The sequence below is a fragment of the Drosophila innubila genome, assembly GCF_004354385.1.
Source record: "Drosophila innubila isolate TH190305 chromosome 2L unlocalized genomic scaffold, UK_Dinn_1.0 4_B_2L, whole genome shotgun sequence".
NCBI lineage: Eukaryota > Metazoa > Arthropoda > Insecta > Diptera > Drosophilidae > Drosophila > Drosophila innubila.
Genome location: NW_022995372.1, coordinates 16903123 through 16927618, shown reverse-complemented (window position 1 = coordinate 16927618; position 24496 = coordinate 16903123). Strand labels below are relative to the sequence as shown.

The window sequence follows — 24496 nt, the reverse complement described above, 5'->3', positions numbered from 1 at the left end:
AAACAATGTCAGAACCGCGTTTGCTTATCATAATTAGAAATTTATTTTGATTAAGTATGATTCAAATCATTTTTTAGCGCCAGTTTCATGCGTTACGTAATGCATTTGGAATAACGTAAGCTTAAATAAATGTTAAGTATTTTTTTTTCCAAAGTTGGCAGCACTAGTGAGCGGGAATGCAAATTTCAAAATGATTAAACTTTGAAATAAATTAATAATTTGATGAAAATTTAAAATTCGAAGTTAGACAAAATTAAGGTAAACATTTTAATGAAGGTTTGAAGTTCGTCAGCAAATTGGGAAAAAATTGTATTCTGAAAAAAATTAAATATCAAAAAATCGAGAAAATTTTGTACAAAAGTGTTGGAAAAATTTTAAAAACTAGCATAAAAAAATGGGAAAAATGAAAATCACCCAATTTTGGAAATGTACTTGTTTTTTTTAAGTACCAGAAATCAAACCAGATCTGGAAATTTTGCAGAGTGGCAGCCTTTTCACCGGGTGGCAATCTTCCACACCAGTTCCGGCAAGTTCTTAGGGGGAACAATAGCTGTTTCTGTCTAAAGAGCATCTAAATTTGTTATTGTGGTCAGATTTGCACAGTTTTACCAAAAATATTAATAGCAAAACTTTGCTGATTATATATTTAAAATAGCCAAATTTCCAGCTAATAGCAATTTTGAAATTTTTCTAGCAAACGAATTCTGAAAATAGCCAAATCTAGCTATAAACTAGCTAAGTTGGCAACAGTGCAAGACTACTAAAAAAAAAGTTAGCAGCACTGAAACTATATTTGGGAACTCAGCAGTCGGTCGGGTTTTCTATGGTGCGCACGGTTGCTTGAGCGGTGTAGTTTTCTTTTATCTTTGGCATTTAATCAAGTACATAAATTAAATTGTGTGAAAAATATTAATATTAATCGTTGTGATTTCTTAAACACAAGTTCTAAGTGGAAAAGAGTGTTAAATACAACGAGCTAGACAAAGCGAATCTTCTATTTGCAGTGTTAGCTAGAGATGAGCGATATTGTGATTTCTTGAGTCACTGTGTCAATTGTACTTGTGATTGTGCTTTTCACACATCGGTGACAAGTTTCGATCGAAAAGAAATTGGCAAATGAAGATAGTTGAATGTCTGTTACTTTCGGTTTTTAAGTACTTGTGAAAAGTCACAGGTACACAATTTAATTCGCTCATCTCTGGTCGTGTGAGGTGGGCGTGACGCTTGTCGACGGCTAAAGCGCGACCAAAGTGAAATGCACAGAAAGACTGGATTAAAAACAGTAAAATAAGAGCGCTGCAATAGCTTCAAGTATTATTGCAAAATAGCATGTTCTCTATCTCTCTATTTTGTGTTTCCAGCTAAAGGCCAACAAAATCGCAAGTTGTGCATGTGTTTTGTGATTGTGAGTGAGGAGTAAAGTAGAGGCGGCAACAACAACGATTACAACAACAACACCAACGACAAACCACAACGAGAGAGCGCAACTCTGTCTCTGCCTGCAGATGTTGTGAAAATAAGTAGCCGAAAAATAATAAAAAAAAAGCAATAAGAAAACAAAAGCATAAATAAAAAATAAATTAAAAACTGCTTTGCTGGCTTAACGGACTTCACGTCGTTGTCTTTATTAAAAAAGGTAAGGCCCCCATAAATAATGAATGCATGGAAAATATTGCAAAACTTGACATTGCCGTGCAGCACAATAACAAATGTAGGCAGCAGAAAAGAAAAAAGCATTTACTGCTTATGTATGCGTTACTGTGTGTGTGCGTACTGTGTGTGTATGTGAGTGTAAGACAGATAAGCCGCATTCTTTGATAATAACAGCTGAAGTTGCGTAGTCGAAGTCAGTGTGTCACACTGACGAATCAGCAATGCAAGAAATGCACTTTGGCTAAAAATATAACTGGGATTTTAAGAAGTGAATATATCGATGGCTTATTAGCTGTTACACCTGAAATCGAATATAGGAATGCCATTATTAAAGTCTCTTGCCCAAATTAATAAGAAGCAGCAACAATCTCTGGTTTTGGTAACGAACTTGTTTTTGCCTTAAAAAACCGCAACCAATAATAATTAATTTATTTAAGATATCTTATTTGCAAAGTATTTTTTTTTCTTATAAATATTTTGCGCCACTTATCAGAAGTAAACATTCAACATTTATAGTCAATTCCTCTCATTCTCTTGCTGTCTGCTCAGTGGTTATCTTCAAGCTGACAACCTCTCTTTTTGTTCCTTCTACACGTTTCGCGTTCGTTGCTTTGCGCGTATCTTCTAATTACACAGCACAACTTAATGAATTCTTTGCTTTGTACAGTTTGAAAGTTTTCTACATATTTGTGAAACTGTGTGTGTCTGTATGATTCATAACGGTTAACATGCTTATTGGCGTTTGCCTTTTGTCGCCTTTAATCGCAAGAATACATATGTGTGCTTTTGCTTTGTCAACATTGTTGCCCAGCATCATTTGACAGCAACAATGCCAATGAACTTTTCTCGCAAAACTTTCACTTGCCCGACCCATTGAAAGATAAATGGCATAAGATAGCCGCAGCCAATTGGCTACTATCCATGACGTGCCACGCACGCAGCCCCCAAAATAAATCGAAACAGTCAATTAAAAATGACAGCGCAACGATTGCGAAAAAAAAGACTGAAAAGCAATCAAAAACAAAATAAAGCAAAAAAAAGTAATGAACACATTATTGCTTATAAAACACCCACACGCTGATCAGCCGGCGACTGTGACGTCATAGAACGCGAACCAAATTTGGCAACTTGCCAGCAACTTACATTCACATATGTTGCTAAACACGCCGATCAAGACAGAGTGACTGGCAACATGAATGTTCATATGCATGTTTATTTAGCAACATTTCATGACTGCGTCTTGTGGGCTTTGTTGCATCATGGCGTTAAATGACAGACAGATGCTGCAAGATTATCATACATAAATATGCTGCGAAAAATTAACAAAATGAGCAGCTGTTGATAAGGATGATGATGATGACGGGAGCTCGAGATCAGATTACCTGACGCTTAGTGGAAAAGTGTGGGTGATAAGCAAAGTTGAATCACAACGACTGCCAGATGCGCTTCTTCTACGTCTCCTTCTTTTCCCTGCTTAATCCTTGGTGGCGCCACAGTAATAAATTACAGTCTTGTTAGCTTTGGCCATGTACAAATTTATATAGTGGCAACAACAAACCACATGACGTCACTGACCGCACAGTTCAATGCCTGTCCCCAGACGCCGAAGTCCCCCCTCCCCTTTTTTTTTGCCTCTTTTGCCCACACCTTGACAAACTACAGTGTTGCCAAAACAGCTTTTTTCCCCGTCAAATCTGACGGTTTTTTTTAAAGTTCAATTGTGGGATAAAAATAAATCGAAAACCGTGAACACTGAGACTTCTGAATTCTTTTTAAATATCCTCACATTTATAGGTAAAACAGAAATTTGCAGGATGAGTATTGATTAGCTACGATGAGTTTATAATCATAATAAGATTAAACTATGTTGTAATTTTTTTAATTTTAAAAAATATAACTTTTTACATTGGCTATTATTATAAATTTATAAACAAAGTTTTAGTGATTTTAACGACAATTACTAAAAGATTAGAGATTTTTTTCGGAGATATTTTCATAGTCATCAAAACTGGCGTCCATAAGTTAATTTCAAATTTCAACAAAATAAAATCTATACAATAAATATATTAATTTCATAATTATTTTGGGCCTCCTTCTTTATTTTATATATGAATTTAATTTAATTCAATCAATTAAAACTTTTATTGTCTTACAACAAATATTTTAAGGGCAAATAAAGTTGGAACAGGAACAACTGCAATTGGTTTTCGTTGTTTTTGGTAATTATCAATTTGAAGTTTCCTTTTTTTTTTTGCAAATCTAGATATTTTTTCACCTTTTTTCTTTTAAATCCAATTGCTTTTGCTTGTTAAAGTATGGCAACACTGGCATACTATTTCAAAGCGCTTCTCGACAACCACTTGAGTCTGAAGCATACATTTAAGCTAAAGCGTATATCAAAAGTAAAGAAAGAAAATACAACAACAAGCAGCAATAAACAATGCAAAGTGAGGCGACTTTTAGCACATTTTTTTGTTTGTTTTAAAACCAAATGGTGCACCAATATGAGTTGCACTCTTCCCACCCACTTATCTAAACAGATTCGAATTTCAATGAATTGCAACTGTTTTTATTTCTTTATTTCTCATCAGCAGCTGCTGATCATGTTGCAAGCCCACACACACACACCCAAATACAGTAGGTATTCGGATATGCGCCTCATGTCAACTTTCACTGAGTATAGCATAAAGCGTTTGTTTTAATTACACCCGTTGCTTCATTTAATATTGCTTATTTTCTTTTCTTTTCTTCAACGATTTTGCAAATTTTTGATAGCAGCTCAACTCGAAAATTTAATACAAACAATCTTATTTGAATGTCTTCCTTTTGCTTGGAAAGTTTTAAATAGAAAGTCGACAGAATGTGTGCAAATAAGGTTGTTAATTAGTTGAGCTGAGCCAAACATTCGATAGGTTCGCAGAATTCCCCAAAATGTGCCAAACAAGCTACTACTATTAACAATTTACAGTTAACAGTGACAATACAATTTACATGGAATTCCCTTATCAGTAAGATAAGTTAAGTAAATTTTTTTTTTAAGTTTAGAATACATTTTACAAATGCATAAATATTGATAATAAGTAGCATTAACTAATAAGTTCCGCTTTTCTGGCTTTGTTAATTAGAAAATTTGATTTTGTTATTCCTCCATAACTATTGAAATAATTAGAAACTTTCTTGCATATCAAAAATAAATATAATTGCTATTACTTGTGGCTTTACAGTAGCTGCAAATCGTTTAGAGTTTTGTTCTTCCATTTTCTTGCAGAAATATTGTTTTAATTCCTTTGAATGCGATAAACGCGTGGAACAGAAACTAAATTTATCGTTTAAATCAGATATTAATTATAAATACGCATAATGTGTGTGTAGGTGTTAGCGGTAGACTGTACTATTCATTATTGTTATCAAGGTATATCAATGTATAATTATGCTATGTATCATTGTCACACTTAGTATTACGTTCCCTTTGCCCTTTAGCTCCAACAAAAAGCCACAGAAAAATTTGTTAACACACAAAAATTTGTTTTGGCTCTGTATTCCAAAAACTTGTTTTTTTTTATTTTTTTTTAAATTTTATTTACTTTATGTTTAGTTTTATTATTTAATTAAGTGATTTAAGGTATCTATGCCATTTTTAACAATTAGTTTGACTTTAATGATCTGTAACCTATTTTGAGCTGTTCAGTGCAGTATTATTTTCAAGAATAAAAATGGAATTCAAAATTTGTTCACCATTTTCCTTTAGAACTTTGACCTGGAAAGTATTCCATAAGGAACTTTATGAAAACTGGAATTTATTGATATACAGAATTATTATAAGTAAGATGGAAATCCCCTCAATTGTGAATCGATGAAATTCCTTCGACTCTCCACTTGTTTATTTGCATATATTCTATATAAAAAATACATGTGTTTATCTGCTGATGAAACAAGAATCAAGTAGAAAGCGAGGCAGTGATAAGTGTCTGTAGATAGAGGAAAGAAAGGGGTGTAAAGAAACAGTAGCTACTGTTTATAAAGCAGCTTGACGCAATAATAATCAAATGTCAAATGGTCTGCACACAGATGTTCTTCTACTCTCCCTTCTTTCTCGTCTCTCTTCTCTACTCTTTGCGTGCCATTTCAAATATGTTTTGCTCTTGCCTATCAACATCAATAATATTAGCAACAACAACAAATAATAATTACTATAACTCTAATCTGCTTTTATTTTTGGCCCCACTCAAGTGGGCAACTCTATTATTTGGTGCTTTTTGACGACCTTGCGATGGAATTGGAACTGGAAATGAAACCAAAATGAAATGAATTCACGTGTATGCAGTCGTCTGCTAATGAATTAAACATGAAAAGCTGCCAAATCGATTTTCATTTATTTAATAGGTCACAACAGCAACAACACACAACAAAAACAATAACAATAATAAGAAATGGCAATGAGAAAATGCGAAGAAGACAAAGAAGCACGCACTTTTTCTCAACATGTTGAGCAACATGCCATAGCAACATTTAAGCTGCGTGGCAACATTTCATTTTAACGTTAATGGTTTTGAAAATGCCTAACATGTTGCCTAACATATAACATAATGTTAGAGTTACCAGAAGCTCATATGACTACCATAATGTTAACATTTTCTTAAATCGCCTTATTTGGAACTGGTCTACTTTGTAAGTTGGCTGCAATTCAAGTGATTCGAGTTAGGCAAGCTCGACTGTACCGGCAAAAGAGAAGACAAGAAGACCAGTAGAAGCAAACCGGCCCAACCACTTGATACAAAGTTCAAGGACACTTTTGTAGTCTGCACAGCGCAAGTTGCTTGAGTTACACTGGTTGTTGTAGTTGTTGTTATTGCTGCTGCTGTTACAATTTTGTAGGCGACTCTTGCAAGTTTTTTTTTTTTTCTGCGTTTTAAGACATGTGAAAACTGTCACTTGGCCGTTAGGCAAACACTCTCAGAGGGCCGTTAGACGACACCCGTTTTGTGCACTTGTTCAACAAAGTTGAACCCCTAAAGTTTAACTTTTACTTTTAGTTGACGCTTTTTAGGGAAAATGCAAGGCCAAAGTTTATATTTAGGGCTATTAGTTCTTAGAAAAGTGAGAAAGTTTCCCTTCATAAATTAAATTCAAACAGTTTGAAACACATAGTTTTAATGCAAAATTTGTTTCTCTACAGAATTGTTTACGCAGTTTAGTTTTAAGATTGTTCAATCAAATTCATTTCCTGTGTATGCAAAAAAATTGATTGCACTGATGTGGATTAAAAAAGAAAGGAATTTCAAAATTGTTAACTGTCTTAAGTGGGATTTAAGACTGTACAACAAAATCTGTTCAAACATTATATGTATTCATTTAATCGTTAATTTCAACTTGAATATATTTCTTAAAGTCACATTTTATATAGTAAATTATTTTAAATAAATACTAAGATTAAGGGGCACAACTGAGTTAGTTAAGCCTTTAGATAAACTAACAATATCATTTAAGATGATTTGTAAAGAGAAAAAATAAAAATCAATAATCTCAAACTTGAATAGTAACTAAAACGCTTTAACAAGTTGATTGATTTGAATATTGAAAGTCAGAGACAACAAAAATATTAAATAAAATATTATTAATATATTAAATATTCAAAAGTTTCAAATCAAAACAGGAAAAGAATATATCAAAATAAATATATTAAACACAACCATTTGTTGTGCTTATGAGTGTATATATATATATGCATATATTTATATAAATACTTTTTTACCACTGTGCCGAAACTAATCACAATGTACAATTTACAGTTACTTTGTTCCATCCCTGTGTTGTTTCTTTGTTTTTCCTGCACTTTCGAGCAGTGAGTGTCAGGTGTTCGCAGAAAGCTGACGAGCATTAGCTTTGTCTGCCTTTCTTTATACTTATGTATGTGTGCGTGTGCTTGTGAGTTTGTTGTGTTGTATGCGGCTTTTAACCCTTGGCCCTTGGCAGCAGACCAGACCAGATCCGACCAGACAGCGAGGGTTGCTGCTGTTGTTTCTTCATTAAACTTGCACAAAACGCTCATAAATCTCACACTTGTCAGTTGGGTGCGGATTGCATCCGAATGTTGTTGTGTCTCCGTCGAATTGTTTCTTCCTTTGTGCCCGATTAACTTTCGACCGGTTTCGTCATTTAATGTTGGATGTTGAAGTGTCGACGCCACTTGAACACATGGTGCACAGGAAAGGAAAAAAGTTGCATTCCCCAGCTGCCCACACCCCCGCATTTCCCCGCTTTTATAATCCCACAACCTCCCCGCCTCCCCAAAACAGCTGTCAAGTGTCGGAAGTCTGAGCGTATCTTTTGGCCCTCGGGACTGTCGGACTGTCCCACCATTGCCAAGGGCAACTGTCACGTTGCGGGCTGTTCTTCCAATTCTTTTTGTTGTTGTTTTTCCTGCTGGTTCTGATACCATTTTCGTTTATAGCCTAATCAGCAAACTAAACACGTTTGCGGCTTTCTCAACAATTTGCCGGGGTCCCAATTTTCATTACAATTACCTGAGGCCCCCAAAACAGTTTCCATCATCTCCTCTCCTCCCCTCACCTAACCACTCCGTCGCTTACATTCCCATTTTATGGCCTCCTGTTTTTTCAATGGAACATCGCACAACATTTCTATTTCTCTTTCCATTTCGACCATTTTCTTGTTTGCCTGTTCTCTAGCTTTTGCCATCTACTTTGCACAAAGCCAAATATTGATTAATTTGTCGTTGGAAGAAAGCAAAACACATAAAGAATACAAGTAAATCTAAAACATTCGCTGATGCTAGACTATGAAATACCCTGTGACTAGCTTTCAAGTAACCATAACCATTAATTACTCATTTGCTTAAAAATCTAACTACTTAGAAAAATATTGGGCTTTCGTAATGTTAAAAAAAAAAGTTTCAATCTATAATTTGATTTTATATAAATAATAAATATATTATACGACCTTAATGGAGTTTTATGGAAAAATTAGGGACCTTGAAAACTGCAAATAGTTGTCAATGTTGTTTTTTTTTTTTAATTATTCTTGTAAGTTGTAAAATCAGGGGAAAGTTAAATCATTGCACATTTAAATTCATTTTGTATTGTGTCAAGCAACAAAAACGTGCTAAGAACTAAGGAAGTCCCTATTTGCATATTTTCATTGATAATGTATATAAATAATCGGTAAATTGATTTTAAAGTTTTCTAACGATCCACCATTCATTGTATTTATGGCGATAGTTTAAGTCCCATTTTAAACCCTATATTAAGTTTTAATGTCCATCATTATTTACTAGGGAGATGCAAAAAATGTAGAGAAACAAGTATTAAATAGAGTTCATCAGTCTTCTACGTTGCCAATTGCTTATACCAGCTGTTTTGTGGGGCCAAGTGTAAGTGTATGCAATAATTTTGTGGATCATTTCGATTGCGTGGCATTTTCATTTTTCCGGCCTCGCTTTTCACTTCAGCTCTCTTTTTCTTATTCTTTATTCCATGGCATATTTGGTTGGCCCATTAATTTGACGCTTGAGTGCGTGTAAATCTTAATTAAACAACTTTTATGAACTATGAAAAATTGGCAACAACAACAATATTAAACACGATATGCCATAACTTTTATGATGCTTTATTTTCTTAGCAGTTGTCTCTGTGGTTTTTTTCTTCTTCATATTGTTGTTATTTTTGTGATTTTGTAGTTTTTATTTTTGGGTGCAACAACCGGAGACTTTTCGCTGTCCGGGGCGCACCTGTTCAATGGCCAGACAAAAAAGAAAACGAACAAATAAATAGAGACAAACGCGTGCCCCTCAGCTGTCTGTCTCTATCTCTCTTTCTCTTTCTCTCTCGCTCTCGCTCTTTTGTCAACCAAGTTTGGCGAATGTGCGGCAGAAATATAATAAACATATAGTTAGACTTATTTTGCAACCATTTAAGGCAATTGTTATTGTTATTCGTTTGTTTGACAAGTGAAATTCAAATTTAAATGCAATTTTTTGTTTAGTAAGTCGAGTCCTCAACTCAATGCTAGTACAAGTGGGTAGCTCTAAATTGGGTAGGGTGTCTTCTCCATGTCTGTGTGACTGCGTAGGCAACGTCAACTGATATGACAACAACAACAAAGAGCAATTCAACGCGACGCCAACGCACATATTTCCTGTGCCGGCGGCTTATCGATTTCTAGTTTGACGTAGTAACGATTCCAATTGGTTATTATTATTATTCCATTCAGCATAGGGATGTTCACTTTCCACTTTCAACCAATATTGTTTTCACCTATCAACAATTTTCATAGAAATTTAAAACAAGTTTCTATTAGCTTAAAGAACAACAAAATTAAAGCTCTAATTGCGACTCGTGATGGCGCGTGTAAATTGATCTACATTTGTTTATGAATCATAGCTAAAAACATATTAAAAAAAAAAAAAGTATCAAATGCACTAAATGAGAACAAACTGAATAAGACTATCGTGCCACTTATAAGCTTAAATCGTGGCTTAAGTAATCGATATAAATTTTAAAAGTGTGTTTCAACTGTTCAAACGGTAAGAACTAGAAGGCTTCAATTTTCACAGCTGTTTCGAAAATTAATTCTGCTTTATTATTTTGGGGAAAACAAATCAATTGCATGAGTTGAATAGAAATTGAATAAGCTGCTCATGAATTTGATGAGCATTCAATAAAGAGAAACTTAAATAAAAAAAAGATTTTGAACTTTTTTTTTCTATTCTAAAGTATCTTTCTATGCGATTTAAAAGCTTTTTTTTGCTCTCTATTATCTATCAATTCCGACAATGATAACAATAATACGTTTTTAGTTTATTTTTTTTATGAAACTTTCCAATTGTAGCTGATACGAGTATCTGCTGATTGCGTAAATCGAAGAGCAACGAGATCCAAAATGAAAAGTTATTAAAAGTTTGTAAAAAGAGAAAAAAACTCAATTTATTATAGAGCTAAGTAGCTGCTGCTTAGCAGGTGAACAAAAGAAAGTGTTTAAATTGATTATTACGCATTGTTTCTTTTGTTTTATTTTCCCACAATTAGGAACGCTCTCCAAGCTTGAAGGTTATAAAGAAAAGAGATACGCGTATCTAAAAGCTATTAAATGCAGTTATCGCACTGTGAATACCCCTAATGCCGGCGACATTGATTTGTCATAGTTTTCCCATTGCATTTGCAAATGTCATCGTTTACGTTTTCAATAATTTGGTTTGAGATTTTGGCCTCACAGCGAAAAAGGTCAAATGGCTTTTTTTTTTTTTTGACGTCGTCGTCGTCGCCTGAGCAACCAAACAAAATGCCAAATGTCATGCTCAATGGAACAAAAGAGAAACAACTTGGGAACCGCTGCACTTGGTGGCCAACGGTTCTGACCCACTTGGCACTAAACGCAACTGCAAAAACAAAAACAAGAAATCAACAAATACAACACGGCATTAGGCCAGGCCAGGCCAGATAGAGGATAGACGTATTCAGTTCAACCGCAAAGCTACGCTTATAAAGATGACGACAGCTTTTTGCAACAAACGAGCGAATGAGCCTGGTTCTTTAGAGGATTGGCAGCGACATTCATTAAGTTAATTACCTGTGTGGCTATGCGCATTTGTTGGCGGATCTGGGCATCGCCCTTGTAGACCAACTCAAGTCCTAGACACGCCTTCTCCCAAATAAAAGTGGCGTCATAACAACACACAGCGCACTCCTTAATGAGGTAATGGAGCAGTCATAACTTTGGGGCATAAATTTCCATTTGGCTGAAGAGAAAGGCAGGCATAAATGTTGCCGCAACATGCCACAGCAACATGGCAACAGCTACAGCAACAACAAATCGTACAACAAATATCGTAATTCAAATTTATGGCCTGACACGCGAATCCCATCGAAAAAGCACAAGAAACTGAACGTCGATCAAGCTTAAAGTGTGTGCGAGTGTGTGTGTGTGCGTGTACGTGAGTGTGGTTGGGAGGAGGTGTGCGAGATTTGGTAGAGGCACAACACAACACGTCTTATGTATAAAACAAAACAAGATATAATACATAAATCTACTACCTTTTTGTGCACATAACCGAAACTGAATACACTCAATTTGACAATAATTGATATCGAACAATGCTATCGATGTTATTTGTAGATATAGTCGTGGTTGCAAAATGCACATATATTTGTGTAAAATGAAAGAAAATTTACAAATTTGTGTATATTTTCTAGTTTAGTGTGATTTAATTAAGGGAAGTTCAACTATATTTTCTTCAAGCCTATAAATGCGAAGTGCCCCTAATGACTTATCAGTCGAAAATAAAAACAAAGTTATATATATATTGTGTACAAGAAAACAGCTGTCAGCTGCATTGTTCAATTTCCTCATTGAAGAGTATACAACACCCGGAAACTCAATACAAAGCTGATGATAAAGTCATTATAGTCGTTATGGGCGTTAGGGTATATCAACGGCTTGCAACATGGGACCGACTAACTGACAATGGGCAAAAGGCGAAACGTGCCAGTGAAGAATAAAAATGATGAAAAATAAAAATGCTTATATAAAAAATCATAAACGAGCTTCAATGAGCACCGAGTTGTGTGAGTGAGAAGTGAGATACTCATACTTATGGATGCGCTGACATAACCCATGGTTCACTTTGAGGACCGACTCGAGGCAGGGGCAGGGACAGGGACAGGGGAGGCAACTGACTCATTGAACAGCTATGGACGTGGATGGTAACCAGACGAACCACAGGCGTAGTTGGAATTCAATTGGCAATGATCGCTTAATGACAACAATTTCAATAATTTGCACAGACTGTGACGTGGAATGTTGGGTTATTGTTGCCGTTGCCGTTGCTTAAATGAGTTGGAATGAGATGCGCCAGAGCTTAAACGAACTTGACAGTGAGAGAAGAGATTTCTGATTGCTCTCGCAACTGTATAGCGTGACAGCAAGCTATAAAATTCTATATGCACAATAGATCCATAACTGGCAACTTAACCTCAGCCGACACCTGTTGTTGTCTCGATATTTATTTTGTATAATTTATTAAAAAGTCTGTTGAAATTTGACATGGTAATTGATCAATTTTTTTTCGCCTTGTTTGGCCTTAGCGACTAGTAAAAATTCTAAATTGAATTATAAAACACAATTTTTCTTAAAAGTTATTTTTTTTATAGTGCAAAGCAGAAAAAGTTGCCTAAATTTGTAAAGTTTTGGTTAGTTTTCTTTATTAAATTTAGCTTTAATTTATTACCGTAAGATCTGATAAGATTTATCTTTAAAATTGTCACATTTTATAGTCATCATTTGAACTTGTCTTTAAAGCACCTAGACTGTTTTTAAAGTGTCGATAGTTTAAGTTAAGCACAACTTTTAGCTAAAGATGTCTGAGCTCATACAGACTTTAAACCGAAGTGAGCTCTACGATATGGACATCGATATGGATACGGACATGGAACGCCCGTTTAATGTGCTTGGTGTGTCTATTTTATGTACTTTCTCTAATCCTTTCTCGCCATCGTCTCTCTCACCTTTTTTGTCGGGTTCCTTAGCCCTTATGGCGTCATATCAAAATTGTTTAGCTCGATGTTGAGGTGTCCGTAAAGTCAGCACTTTATACGGTATGCCGCTCAGTTAACGGTAAATCGGTCAACATCGTGGGGTCATCATTGGAATCTAGTGCACCAAGTCAGCGAGTCAGTGAAGCAAACAAACCTCTCAATGTGGAAAATATGTGGTTGCAAACAATTTACGTAAATTAGCGCAATTACAGCTGGCATTCTGCCTCGTTGTGCTTGTGTATCCGTCAGATACTTTCTAGTCTACAAGCGGAGCCAATGAAACCGGTTTGTCTTTTAGAGTTTCTGTTTCTGATTTCAGTTTACAGTTTGTTGTTGTTGTGAGCTGATTTATAGACCCTGTACTTTCAAGTACAAATGGGTCTGTTAAATTTATCAATAGATAAATGTGCGTATTTCATTGGGTTTCTGGAAAAACCGCTGCAAATCTACAGTTTGAGTACAGGATCTCTCACAGTCGAGTTCTCTCGACTTGTTTGATATTGTATTTTGCTAGAAACGTCAGCAGAACACACAAATATGTACTTAGTTAAAATACAAATAATGGAGAGAAAACATTTTTCATAAGCACACACTCATGAGACAGCAGCATTTGAACTAAACGTTGATTAAAAGTAGAAATTATAAATGAAGATGTCAAGTATATATTAAAATAAAAACTAAATAAAAACAGACTAAAATCAATCTGTATAAATATAAAGTGGATGAAGACAACAAGAAACAAAAACAAGCCTTAAATATATTTAGTTATCTATTTCTTGTTTCATATATTTTTCAGCATGGAAGTCCAAACCGTGAATAGCCTGCACAGCACAGCCGCCCTATTATCATCATTGCAGGTAGCAAATAGCGCCAGTCCAAATGGAACGCCTAAGAAGAAGGGTGCCGCCAATGCGGGCGCCTCATCCGCTAAGCAATCCTCCACAGAAGCTGCCATTCTCGAGCAGCTGAGCAAGCAGCAGCAACAACAACAACAGCAACCACAACCAGAACAGAAACAACTGGAGTCGGGAAATCACAGTCGCGACTGCGATAGTCCAGCCAGTTCAAATTCCGAGTTGGAAAAGGATTTCAATGAGTTGAGGGATTTAAATGGTTCACTCACTGGCAGCGGCAGTGTTGGCAAATCAAATGGTTCAATAAGCGGCGCCTCTTCGACCAATTCAGCGACACCTGGCGGTGGTGGTGGTGCAACTGCCACTGTTCCCATCTTAAATGGCAGCCCTCAGACAGTGGGCGCTGCTGGAGCGGCACAATTGAAGAAACGCATCTCAAGCAGCCGGGCACCGACCCGTAAGGCACATCGCATTAAGTTCTATCGGAATGGGGATCGTTTCTATCCCGGCATCACCATACCTGTGTCCAATGAGCGATATCGATCCTTTGAGAGCCTCTACGAGGATCTGACACGGCTGCTCGAAGAGAATGTCAAGATTCCAGGTGCTGTGCGAGCCATCTACACCATGTGCGGCAAAAAGGTGAGTACACGGAATCACCTTTTCAAACTGCATCAACCAGAGCTATTTTCGGCACGCCGAATATATGATATCCTTTTAGAACTTTGTATTTAGTTGTGAATGCTTATTTCTATGACAGTAGTCCGATTTTAGCCAAAATTACCAGATTCAGGAATTCTTTAAGTCTCTAACAACAAAATATCACTTCTTATTGTTCCTTTCCCAATCTCAATATCTCTTAAACGTCAAACAATTTATTGAACGATTTTAAAACTGATTGAATTTAAAGAAATTAATTTTGAAAGTTAAAAATATGTTATAAAACACAATTTTCAATTTATTTATTTGCAATATATGCTTATATAGTAATTATTAATACTGTTGACTGTCACTAAACTTGTGAGAATAGAAGCTGCTGTTGAGTTATTATTAAAGTGAAATAATAATTTCATTCTAATTTGATAACAGTATTGATGCAAATTTTTGTTCCACTTAATAATGTGCATATATTTTTGTTGTTCGACTAAAAAAGTTTAAAAGAGCACAGGACGTTTTAAAAAATTCAGAATTTTCGCAGATGTGTTTTTTTTTTAATTTTTAAATTTAAATAAAGCCAGAAGGCAACACCAATAATTATAATAACTTTAGAACGCGTATAAAACTTATTAAAAATTTCAAATGTATTTTTTTTTAAGATCTCCGCCTTTGATGAGCTGGAGGATGGACAGAGCTACGTTTGTTCCTGCAATAACGAGAACTTTAAGAAGGTGGAGTATAATACCAGTTCGCAGCCACTGGCAAATCTGACGCTGGCGAACAATGGACGATCGACTAATCAGCGTCTGGCGAAGCTTCAGCGTCCCGCCTCACCGTTAAAGAATGGCGCCTTGAACAACAGCAGCAGTGGTGCAACAGTGTCGAATGGTGGTGCAAGTGGTGCTGGTGCTAGTGGTGGTGGTGGTGCTGCTGCCACAAATGGTTGTCCGTTGAACACATCCCGTTTCAGTGAACGGGACAGCATTGTGCATCCACGTATCGTAACATTGATACGGAATGGCACAAAGCCACGACGGATTATGCGTTTGCTGTTGAACAAACGTAACAGTCCCAGTTTCGAGCATGTCCTGACCGCCATCACGCAGGCGGTGCGACTTGATACAGGGTATGTGCGCAAGGTGTTTACATTGTCTGGTGTTTCGGTCGCTCAACTGGCCGATTTCTTTGGCAAGGAGGATGTATTCTTAACGTATGGCACGGAGCGTGTGAACACCGCCGAGGACTTCAAACTGGAAGCCGATGAGCAGCGTGCTATCAATGCCATACGCAAGACACTCCGCACAGCGGGCACCACATGCAAGGGGCCCAAACCGAAGATGCCGGTCAAGAGCAAAAAGGTATATCCAACGGAACCAACACGACCACGTGACGGCGGTGATGAGGCCACCGATGAGGATGTTGAAGCGTCGCTACTTAACAGCACAGGCGTTGAAATTGGCGATTTACCCGTCGCCATTCGAGATAACTACACGCTGGGCAAAATGATTGGCGATGGCAACTTTGCCGTTGTGCTAAGGATCAAAGATCGACAGACGGGCTTGCCCTATGCCCTCAAGATTATTGACAAGAGCAAGTGCAAGGGCAAGGAGCACTACATCGATGCGGAGGTACGCGTGATGAAGAAGCTACAGCATCCGCACATCATATCGCTCATCATGGATGTCGATCAGGTGACAAACATGTACCTCGTTCTGGAGTATGTGAGTGGTAAGTGCAATTTGCAATCTCATTTCTGGCATTTAAAAAAAACATTTATAAGATACTAAGAATTGCGATACAGAGGAACAAGCAATTTAGTTTATTTTTAATAATTCCAAACTCGACACTTTACATTATTTCCTATACAATAATTCGGTTCATTTCAGCGTCAATACTTTTTCAAATGCCTTACAATTTACTAACCATAAAATTTAGCAAATGTAGCTGACCCTTGGCAATACTTTCGATAAAGAGCAATAAGAAATCATGTTCCACATATTTTGGTCCATTTCAGGGCCATCATTCCGATATCCTTAATTTAGATCTTGAATCATATACACATATTTAATTGTATGCTTTATTTTTAGGCGGCGATCTATTCGATGCCATCACGCAGGTTACACGCTTCTCGGAGAACCAATCTCGTATCATGATCCGCCATCTGGGCTCGGCCATGTCTTATCTACATTCCATGGGTATTGTGCACAGAGATATCAAGCCAGAAAATCTTCTTGTAAGCTACGCATGATTTAAAATTATTAATGAAATTTTTGACTAAAATTTCCAATTTCTTCGGCAGGTCGAACTTGACAAGCATGGGAATGTTGTGGAGCTTAAGCTAGCCGATTTTGGATTGGCCTGCGAGGTAACTGAACCACTGTATGCCGTGTGCGGCACACCCACCTATGTGGCGCCCGAAATTCTGCTAGAAGTGGGCTACGGATTGAAGGTAATCCATTGAATAACTTTATCATATTGTAGACTCTTTGTTAATGATTTGTTTCTCCTGCGATAGATTGACGTTTGGGCTGCCGGCATCATATTGTACATACTCCTCTGTGGTTTTCCGCCATTTGTGGCACCTGATAATCAACAGGAGCCGCTATTTGATGCCATCATTTCGGGCGTTTATGAATTTCCAGATCCCTACTGGTCGGACATCGGCGAAGGTGTACGCGATCTAATCGCCAATATGCTACAGTCGGATCCAGATGTTCGCTTCACCAGCGAAGATATACTAGATCATTTTTGGACAAGTGGACAGTGGGAAACATTTTAAGCGGATTTGATGAAACGTGGCCGTGTCCTGTGTTTTTTGATCAATTGTTAAACACACCTATTCACGATGCCGCTGGTAGTTTTTGTATTATGTAATTTAGCGCTATTATATAGGCCTTAATTTATTATTTATACATATTAACATACAGACACACACACAGACGTATATATATATACTACGGTACAGTTTGTCGTTAAGTAAGGATAACAACATAATCTATAACAAAATGAAGAAAACATAACAACGTGACTGGCAAACAATGAAGTTGCGAACAGTTTTCAGAAATTCCAATGTAGAAACCGTTTACGGTTCGCTAATTTATATTCTTATTTAACGCAGATATATTTTTTAATGGAAGGTACTTGCATACATCATATACATACATATATTTTATTGGTATTTTTAAAGTGTTTTTTAATTAGTACTTTAATTGATTATAAATTATGAATAAAAATGCATGTTGTGTATATTTTCATAAATTGTTAATTATGTTTTCGGATGATTTTGCTTTGTTTAAAGTTTAAACGTATATTTATGTTTTGCTAGCACTTGTAATGTAAACGATAAAACGCGATATAAAGAAAAAGAATATAATTAAGCGCATTTATACACCAATAATAAAACTTTAGAAATATATACGAGTATATTGAATTTATTACTGTGGATTTAATTTCATGTCTAACTATTCTTTTTTGGGAATTTTCCAGTCCACATTTTTCCGTGATTAAATTCATTTTCAGGCTGTCAAAAAGTTATAAGTTACGCGGGTGCCTTATCGATTAATTGATTTCCGTTTTTTGTTGCGGCATGACTTTTTTAAACCCAGTTGGCAGCACTGCTACTACACTTGTAAATCAGCTCTGTCGTTTGATAGTTTTAGCCATTTTGAATCGCAATTTTAGCTATTTCGATGTTTCGGCAAATCTATAATTTAAAAATCGCCTATGTTTTTAAAATCATCGATGATTTCAAGAATTGTGAAATCGATGAATCGATATTATAATCTATTTTCTCCAGCTCTAATAAACAGCTGTTGACCCAAGATGTTTTGATAAAGAACGCGAATGAAAACGAAAAATTTAATACAATGGCCGATACTATGCCAATTAGCAGCGTAAGTTTTATTATGCTGATGATGTGATTGTGGTTTTATTTTGTAAAATGCATTTGCGTGTCTAGGATTCAGGCACCGAAGAGGAGGAGGAGGTGGAGCCAAAGTTCAAATATCAGCGTATTGGCAATGATTTGAAGAACATACTCAACAAAGATATCATCACCTGCAGTGCGGTGCATTCAAAGGTTAGTTGTGGCTTTATTGTGAAATTTTTGAAATTCACTAACCCCATCTGACAGTTTCTTATATTTGGCACATTGCAAGGTAGGGTATATCTGTTGGATCACCAGGGCAACGCAGTGGAGTCAAATCTAAGTAGCGGGAGTCATCATACACATAAAGTGGCCGTGAACCACATTGATGTGGATCCGAAAGGCGAATATGTAGCCACATGCTCCGACGACGGCCGTGTGAGTCATTTCCTTTAATTAAATGGGGCGGGGAATGAAATATACATAGTTGGTATACGGGCCAATGAATAATCGCAATTGCATTCGCAGGTCAACATTACGGGCTTGTTTAGCTGTGAGAACAATCACAGTCTCAGTTATGGCAAGCACATAAAATCGGTTGCCTTGGATCCCGAAGTTAAATCGGGTGTGCGTCGATTCATTGTGGGTAAGTATTACTACACTAAGAGTAATAATAACTAAAAAGAATGGTTATCTTTAGCATGCAAAGATTTTATAGCCTTCCTGATCGATCGTTCCTATGACAGCTGTATGTTATAGTAGCCCGATTTTCAAGAGACTTGTATAAGACATTATCTGTGAGATTGGTTAAGGTGTCTCAAGAAACAAATGAGTTTTTCATACTAATCAAAGTTCCTAAGAATATATGTTTAATATATTTTAAACTACACATTTCTAAAATAAGAATAATTAATGTTAATTTGACAATCATTTGCAGGCGATAACAAACTCACATTGTATGAGCGAAATCTGCTGCAGAGACTGAAACCAAGTGAATTGTGTGCAGTGGAAGGAAGCGTTTTGTCCATTTGCTGGCAGGGTAACTTTGTGGCCTGGGCCAGTCATTTGGGTGTGCGTGTTTATGATCTGAGTGAAAAATGTTCGCTTGGCCTTATGAAATGGGAGGTGCCACAGGATTCACGTCTTGAGAACTTTCGTTGTCATCTACGTTGGCCCAATGCCACCACGCTTCTTATAGGCTGGGTGGATACTATAAGAATTTGTGTAATTCGCAAACGCAATGTCATCGAAGCCTCCTCTAGTAATTTACCCGGTTTCATTGTCGACCCAGGTGATTATCCTTAAGAACCTCTCCCTACAAGTTCTCTTAAACTAAATGATTGTTCATTATGCATTACAGTCTCAACATTTCAAACGTCATTCAATATTTGTGGGCTGGCTCCGCTGGCCGTCAACCAATTGGTTGTTTTGGGCTGTCGCAAGGAAAAAAGTGCCGACAAAAAGCCACTGCGTCCGGTACTTTGCGTTATTGAGTACAAAAATAACACCTGCGAGGAAATATGCACAGACAGTCTCTCACTACGTGGTTTCGAGGAGTATACAGTCAACCACTATAGTCTTGGCTGCATTATCGAGGAAAATCGTTACTTTATTATAGCGCCCAAGGATATTGTGGTGGCCAGCCTTATTGAAACGGACGATCGTGTGGAATGGCTAATTAAGCACAAGTAAGTTGACACGCATTAAATGCTTGATAAAATTGATATTCCGCAAGCAGATCGGTTAAAATTGAAAAAGTTATGACAGTTTGATGTTTTGGAAAAAAACCGTCAGGGGGAGAAAATCGACTGTGACGGAAAAAAATTATATTTTCCAATTTTGATGCAGCAAAATAAACTAGAGGTCGGAAGAATATAAATTTGATATTCCGCAGGGAAATCAGTTCAGTTTTGACAAAGTTATGACGGTTTGAAGTTCTGAAAAAGTGTGAGAGGGATAGTATGAAGTATATGGACAGTGATGGAAAATAATTGAATTTTCCAATTTTAGATTAACCTTCCGCAAATAAATCGGTTAAGATTTCACATAGCTTTGACAGTTTGAAGTTTTCGAAAAAGAGTTGAGGGGTAAAAATGAAAACTCGATATTCGGTTAAGCGATTTTATACCGTTTCGTTCACATATTCGAAAAAAAAAAGAACATTTTAAAGTTTAAATATATCGTATTTTAAATAAACTTTTTAGCTCTAGAGTCTAAATAAATTGCTGCCATAGGAGCTTATAATGAATCTTCAATAATTTTTTAAGCTGCGGCACGTCCAAAAAATATTAAATACTTAATTTGTATCTTTGGTTTTGGCAACTGTTAATTATCAGTCTATTATCAACTAAGCGACAATGCTGTCACAGCATTTGTCCGCTGGTTTCGTCCAATCGTAGTAGTAGGAGACAAACACTCTTTGGCCGGGATGCTCGTGGGTGCACAACTTTCCAGTGTAAAGATCTTGCATTAGCTGCGGATTACGCTTGTGCAGCACAAGATGATAGGGACGACATTTGGAGGGCATGTATGCGGTATCAAAACGTGCATCGTGCCAGCGATAGACGTAACGTAGTGGAGCCAACCAAGTACCAAGTGAAGCATCTTCAGATACATATCTGGAGAGCAGTTGGGAATTGTTGGCCACATGCTCGCATAGTCTTCGAGAGATGACATAGCCACCGCCAAGGGCATAGTTAATGTAGTTCCTGCTCAAAAAGTAATTCGATTCCCGCCAATGTCCTTTTGTTTTGATTGTCGAGCGCCCATTAAAATAACCCCAAAAAAGCTCAGGCAACGGATCGTGTGCATAGTCCGATCTCCGGCGCAGCAGTTTGCGATCATAGGAGACGAGCTCGTTGATCAAATTGTCCAGCTTAACGTATGTGTCGTCGTCCACTTTCAACAGATACGAGAACTCGTAATGACGCGTAATCGTCGCCAGCGACTGCAACAGTTTCTCCGTCAGATTTGAGTAATCATCCTGCAACTGCGGCAACAGCAGCAAATCATTGTGCTCCTTTTGCTCATGCTCCAATTCGAGGCGCAACGTGGAGCCCAATTGTTGTGTGCCTATGGCAAATAGATATTTCAACTTGATGTTGCGATGCACTCGCGGTTGTTCCAATTTAGGTAACTGTTGCTGCCAGCTTATATATTGTTGCAATCGATTTGCCTGCGACGCGACTGTTTCCATTTGCAAATGGCCACCACTGTAACTGGGCAGATAGATGTAGTCCTCGGGAAAGTACGTTTGCTTCAAGGGTTGACCCAAACGCAGCCATGTTTCGCGCATTCCATCACGCTGCTCCGTATTCGCCGGTGCACTAAACACAAGTATCACCAGAAATAAATCTGGATGTGGTTCTAGTTTTGGCACACCGCTTCGCTCTGCCGGGCATTTATCCGCCATGCTCAGAATACGTGTAATAAAACTGCCGAAAAAGAATGCGGTTATTGCTGTGAACAGCGTAACTAGATTATTAAGTCTACGCATTTTAAATTGCTGCGTTTATTAACAAAATTGCTGGTCGAGAAATATGTATATAAAAACTGCTCACAATTTCTATAAACAAACAGCTGTTATAGCGATACTTGTGAGACGCTATTGAGTCATCGATACTTTCGTCAAACTATCCTATTATCGATACTTATTGCAAGCGTCGCGCTGTCGATAACAAGAAAATTAAAATCGACACAAATTTAAAATTGAAAGCTATCGACGTTAAACAATATACATTAATTATATTTTTCTATTTGCAGTAAATTCGAGGAAGCGATGGAGATATCTACACGTGGAGGCAGCTTGCCACTGCTGTCCGTAGCCAGGTATGAAATATTTAAACTACACATGTAGTTTAATTCCTCGTACAAATACAAGGCCACTCACAGAGGGTTTTCTCCACTACTCGCTTTTCGTACAAAGTGTTAATTAATTACAACACTTTTAGATTGTATATAAACCATTTGTTGACGCTGAAGAAATACGAAGACGCTGCCAAGCTTTGTCTACGCGTCCTGGGCAACAACAAAGCTCTGTGGGAGGAGGAAGTCTTCAAGTTTGTCAAGTGTCAGCAGTTGCGCTGTGTTAGTGCGTATTTGCCCACATCGGAGGATTGCAAACTGGATCCACATGTCTATGAAATGGTGCTCTATGAGTTTCTAAAATTCGACGTAAACGGTTTCCTCAATCTAATAAAGGAGTGGCCTCCCCATCTATACGATGGAAAGGCCGTGATTAACGCCATACACGATTACTTCCGTAAAGAGGATGCCAATGTGATGCTGGAGTCCTTGGCCCTGTTGTATTCCTACCAAGGCAATTATGAGAGTGCCTTGCGCATGTACTTGAAGTAGGTATTTGCAATCTATTTATTTATCACATTTTTTAAATAGTTTTTGTTAACTCTTGTTGTAGATTGCAGAACAAGGATGTCTTTGAGCTAATAAGGCGCTTTGAGCTTTACGATGTCATCTCTAAACTAATCATTCCACTCATTGAACTAGATCGAGAAGGTGCCTTTAAAATATTATTGGATACAAGTAAAATAAAGCCCGAGGTTGTAGTACATCAATTGGAACAAAATCAGGAATATCTTTACTGGGTAAATGACAAATTCATGTGTCATATATTCGTTACTAATTTATCGGTTTCTTACAGTACTTGGATGCCCTGGAGAAGACTGACAGTTACGGGGCATTCCATCAGAAACTCGTTGTACTCTATGCTAAGTATGATCGATCGAAGCTGTTGCCGTTTCTCCGACGCTCGAATGATTATGTTATGCAGGAAGCTCTAGCAATTTGCAAACGCGAAGGATTCCATCCAGAGATGGTCTATTTGCTGGGTCGCATGGGCAGTGTCGTGGAGGCTCTAAATATAATCATACACAGTGTAAGTATACGCAAAAAACGCAGTAGAAATATTTATAAGAAAGGATTCTACATTTCAGATAAAGGACATTGAAATGGCAATTGAGTTTTGCAAGGAACACAATGATGATGATCTATGGAATAAGCTCATTGACGAGTCCACACAACAACCTGAAATAGTAACCAAAGTTCTAGATGGAATAGTGGGTATGTAACGTGCATTATTTCATTTCGTTAAATGATTTTAACAACTTTTATTCAAAGACTACGTCAATCCGGAGTTGGTGGTTAGCAAGATCAAATTGGGTCAGAAAATACCACATCTGCAAGAGTCTCTCGTCAAAATGCTGTGGCACTACAATCTTCAGGAGAAAGTGACGAAATTGGCGCACCAAATCCAATTGACCGACTACTTCGACACTCACTCTGAGGTAGTGACGATGCAGCGGCGTGGACGACATGTCTCTTATGATCAAGCGTGTTCTGCTTGCTGTCGTCCATTGATCACAAATGATACCATGCCTAAAAATGGTCTGACAGTGTTCAACTGCGGCCACATTTATCATGAAGCGTGCTTGACTGACAATCGTTGTGGACAGTGCTTGGACTGGGACACTATTCTCGCGGAGAGTTAGACGACAGTAGTCTAGTCGTCCCTCCACCCCGACAAATCATGAAAAACAAGTCTGAATGCGGTTTATTACCATATGTACAAGGCTATTATGGAAAATGTTAGTAATAGACTGATGAAAGCATCTGCAACATTACAAGATATATTAGTATATTCCGTTTCAGTATCAACAGCCGCTTATGCAATGTCCGTCTGACTATTTGTTTGTTCGTCTTAGAACTTGAAAACCCCAAGAGCTTTAATAACGAAATTCTTGATACTTCCTAGCTTGTTAAAATGAAAACACTATTTTAAAAATATAACCTTGAACTTTGGTATCTTTAGACTGCAGCGTTCTTACTTCTTTTATCATTTTCATGGAATGTGTAAATTTAAATTGTTAAACTTAAGCTTTGCTTGTATATTTATTTATTTT

At 37.1% G+C, this 24496-nt stretch overlaps 3 protein-coding genes across 7 annotated transcripts; 2 read left to right on the top strand and 1 right to left on the bottom strand.

The window, feature by feature from the left end:
* The first annotated feature begins 781 nt into the window (after positions 1 to 781).
* On the top strand, positions 782 to 17830 carry LOC117780540 (serine/threonine-protein kinase GA29083). Of its 4 annotated transcripts, none has more exons than XM_034617103.1 (7): positions 782 to 881; positions 1362 to 1636; positions 13999 to 14698; positions 15373 to 16441; positions 16801 to 16946; positions 17013 to 17162; positions 17229 to 17830. In XM_034617103.1, the coding sequence occupies exons 3-7, from the start codon at positions 14000 to 14002 to the stop codon at positions 17490 to 17492; spliced, it is 2328 nt and encodes a 775-aa protein (XP_034472994.1). In that variant the 5' UTR covers positions 782 to 881; positions 1362 to 1636; position 13999; the 3' UTR covers positions 17493 to 17830. The 4 variants fall into 4 exon arrangements, with proteins under 4 accessions (XP_034472994.1, XP_034472996.1, XP_034472995.1 ...); XM_034617105.1 differs by having other exon boundaries at positions 794 to 826; XM_034617104.1 differs by having other exon boundaries at positions 794 to 849.
* A 653-nt stretch (positions 17831 to 18483) lies between these two features.
* On the top strand, positions 18484 to 24404 carry LOC117780539 (vacuolar protein sorting-associated protein 41 homolog). 2 transcript variants are annotated; one of them, XM_034617100.1, is made up of 13 exons: positions 18484 to 18606; positions 18672 to 18791; positions 18846 to 19016; positions 19107 to 19224; positions 19516 to 19869; positions 19939 to 20266; positions 22341 to 22406; positions 22529 to 22930; positions 22996 to 23182; positions 23239 to 23472; positions 23531 to 23657; positions 23715 to 24074; positions 24112 to 24404. In XM_034617100.1, the coding sequence occupies exons 1-13, from the start codon at positions 18580 to 18582 to the stop codon at positions 24138 to 24140; spliced, it is 2523 nt and encodes an 840-aa protein (XP_034472991.1). In that variant the 5' UTR covers positions 18484 to 18579; the 3' UTR covers positions 24141 to 24404. The 2 variants fall into 2 exon arrangements, with proteins under 2 accessions (XP_034472991.1, XP_034472992.1); XM_034617101.1 differs by having other exon boundaries at positions 23715 to 24404.
* Positions 20729 to 22178, bottom strand: LOC117780542 (beta-1,3-galactosyltransferase 6). Its single transcript, XM_034617108.1, has one exon. The coding sequence runs from the start codon at positions 22072 to 22074 to the stop codon at positions 20926 to 20928; it is 1149 nt and encodes a 382-aa protein (XP_034472999.1). The 5' UTR covers positions 22075 to 22178; the 3' UTR covers positions 20729 to 20925.
* Positions 24405 to 24496: the final 92 nt, after the last annotated feature.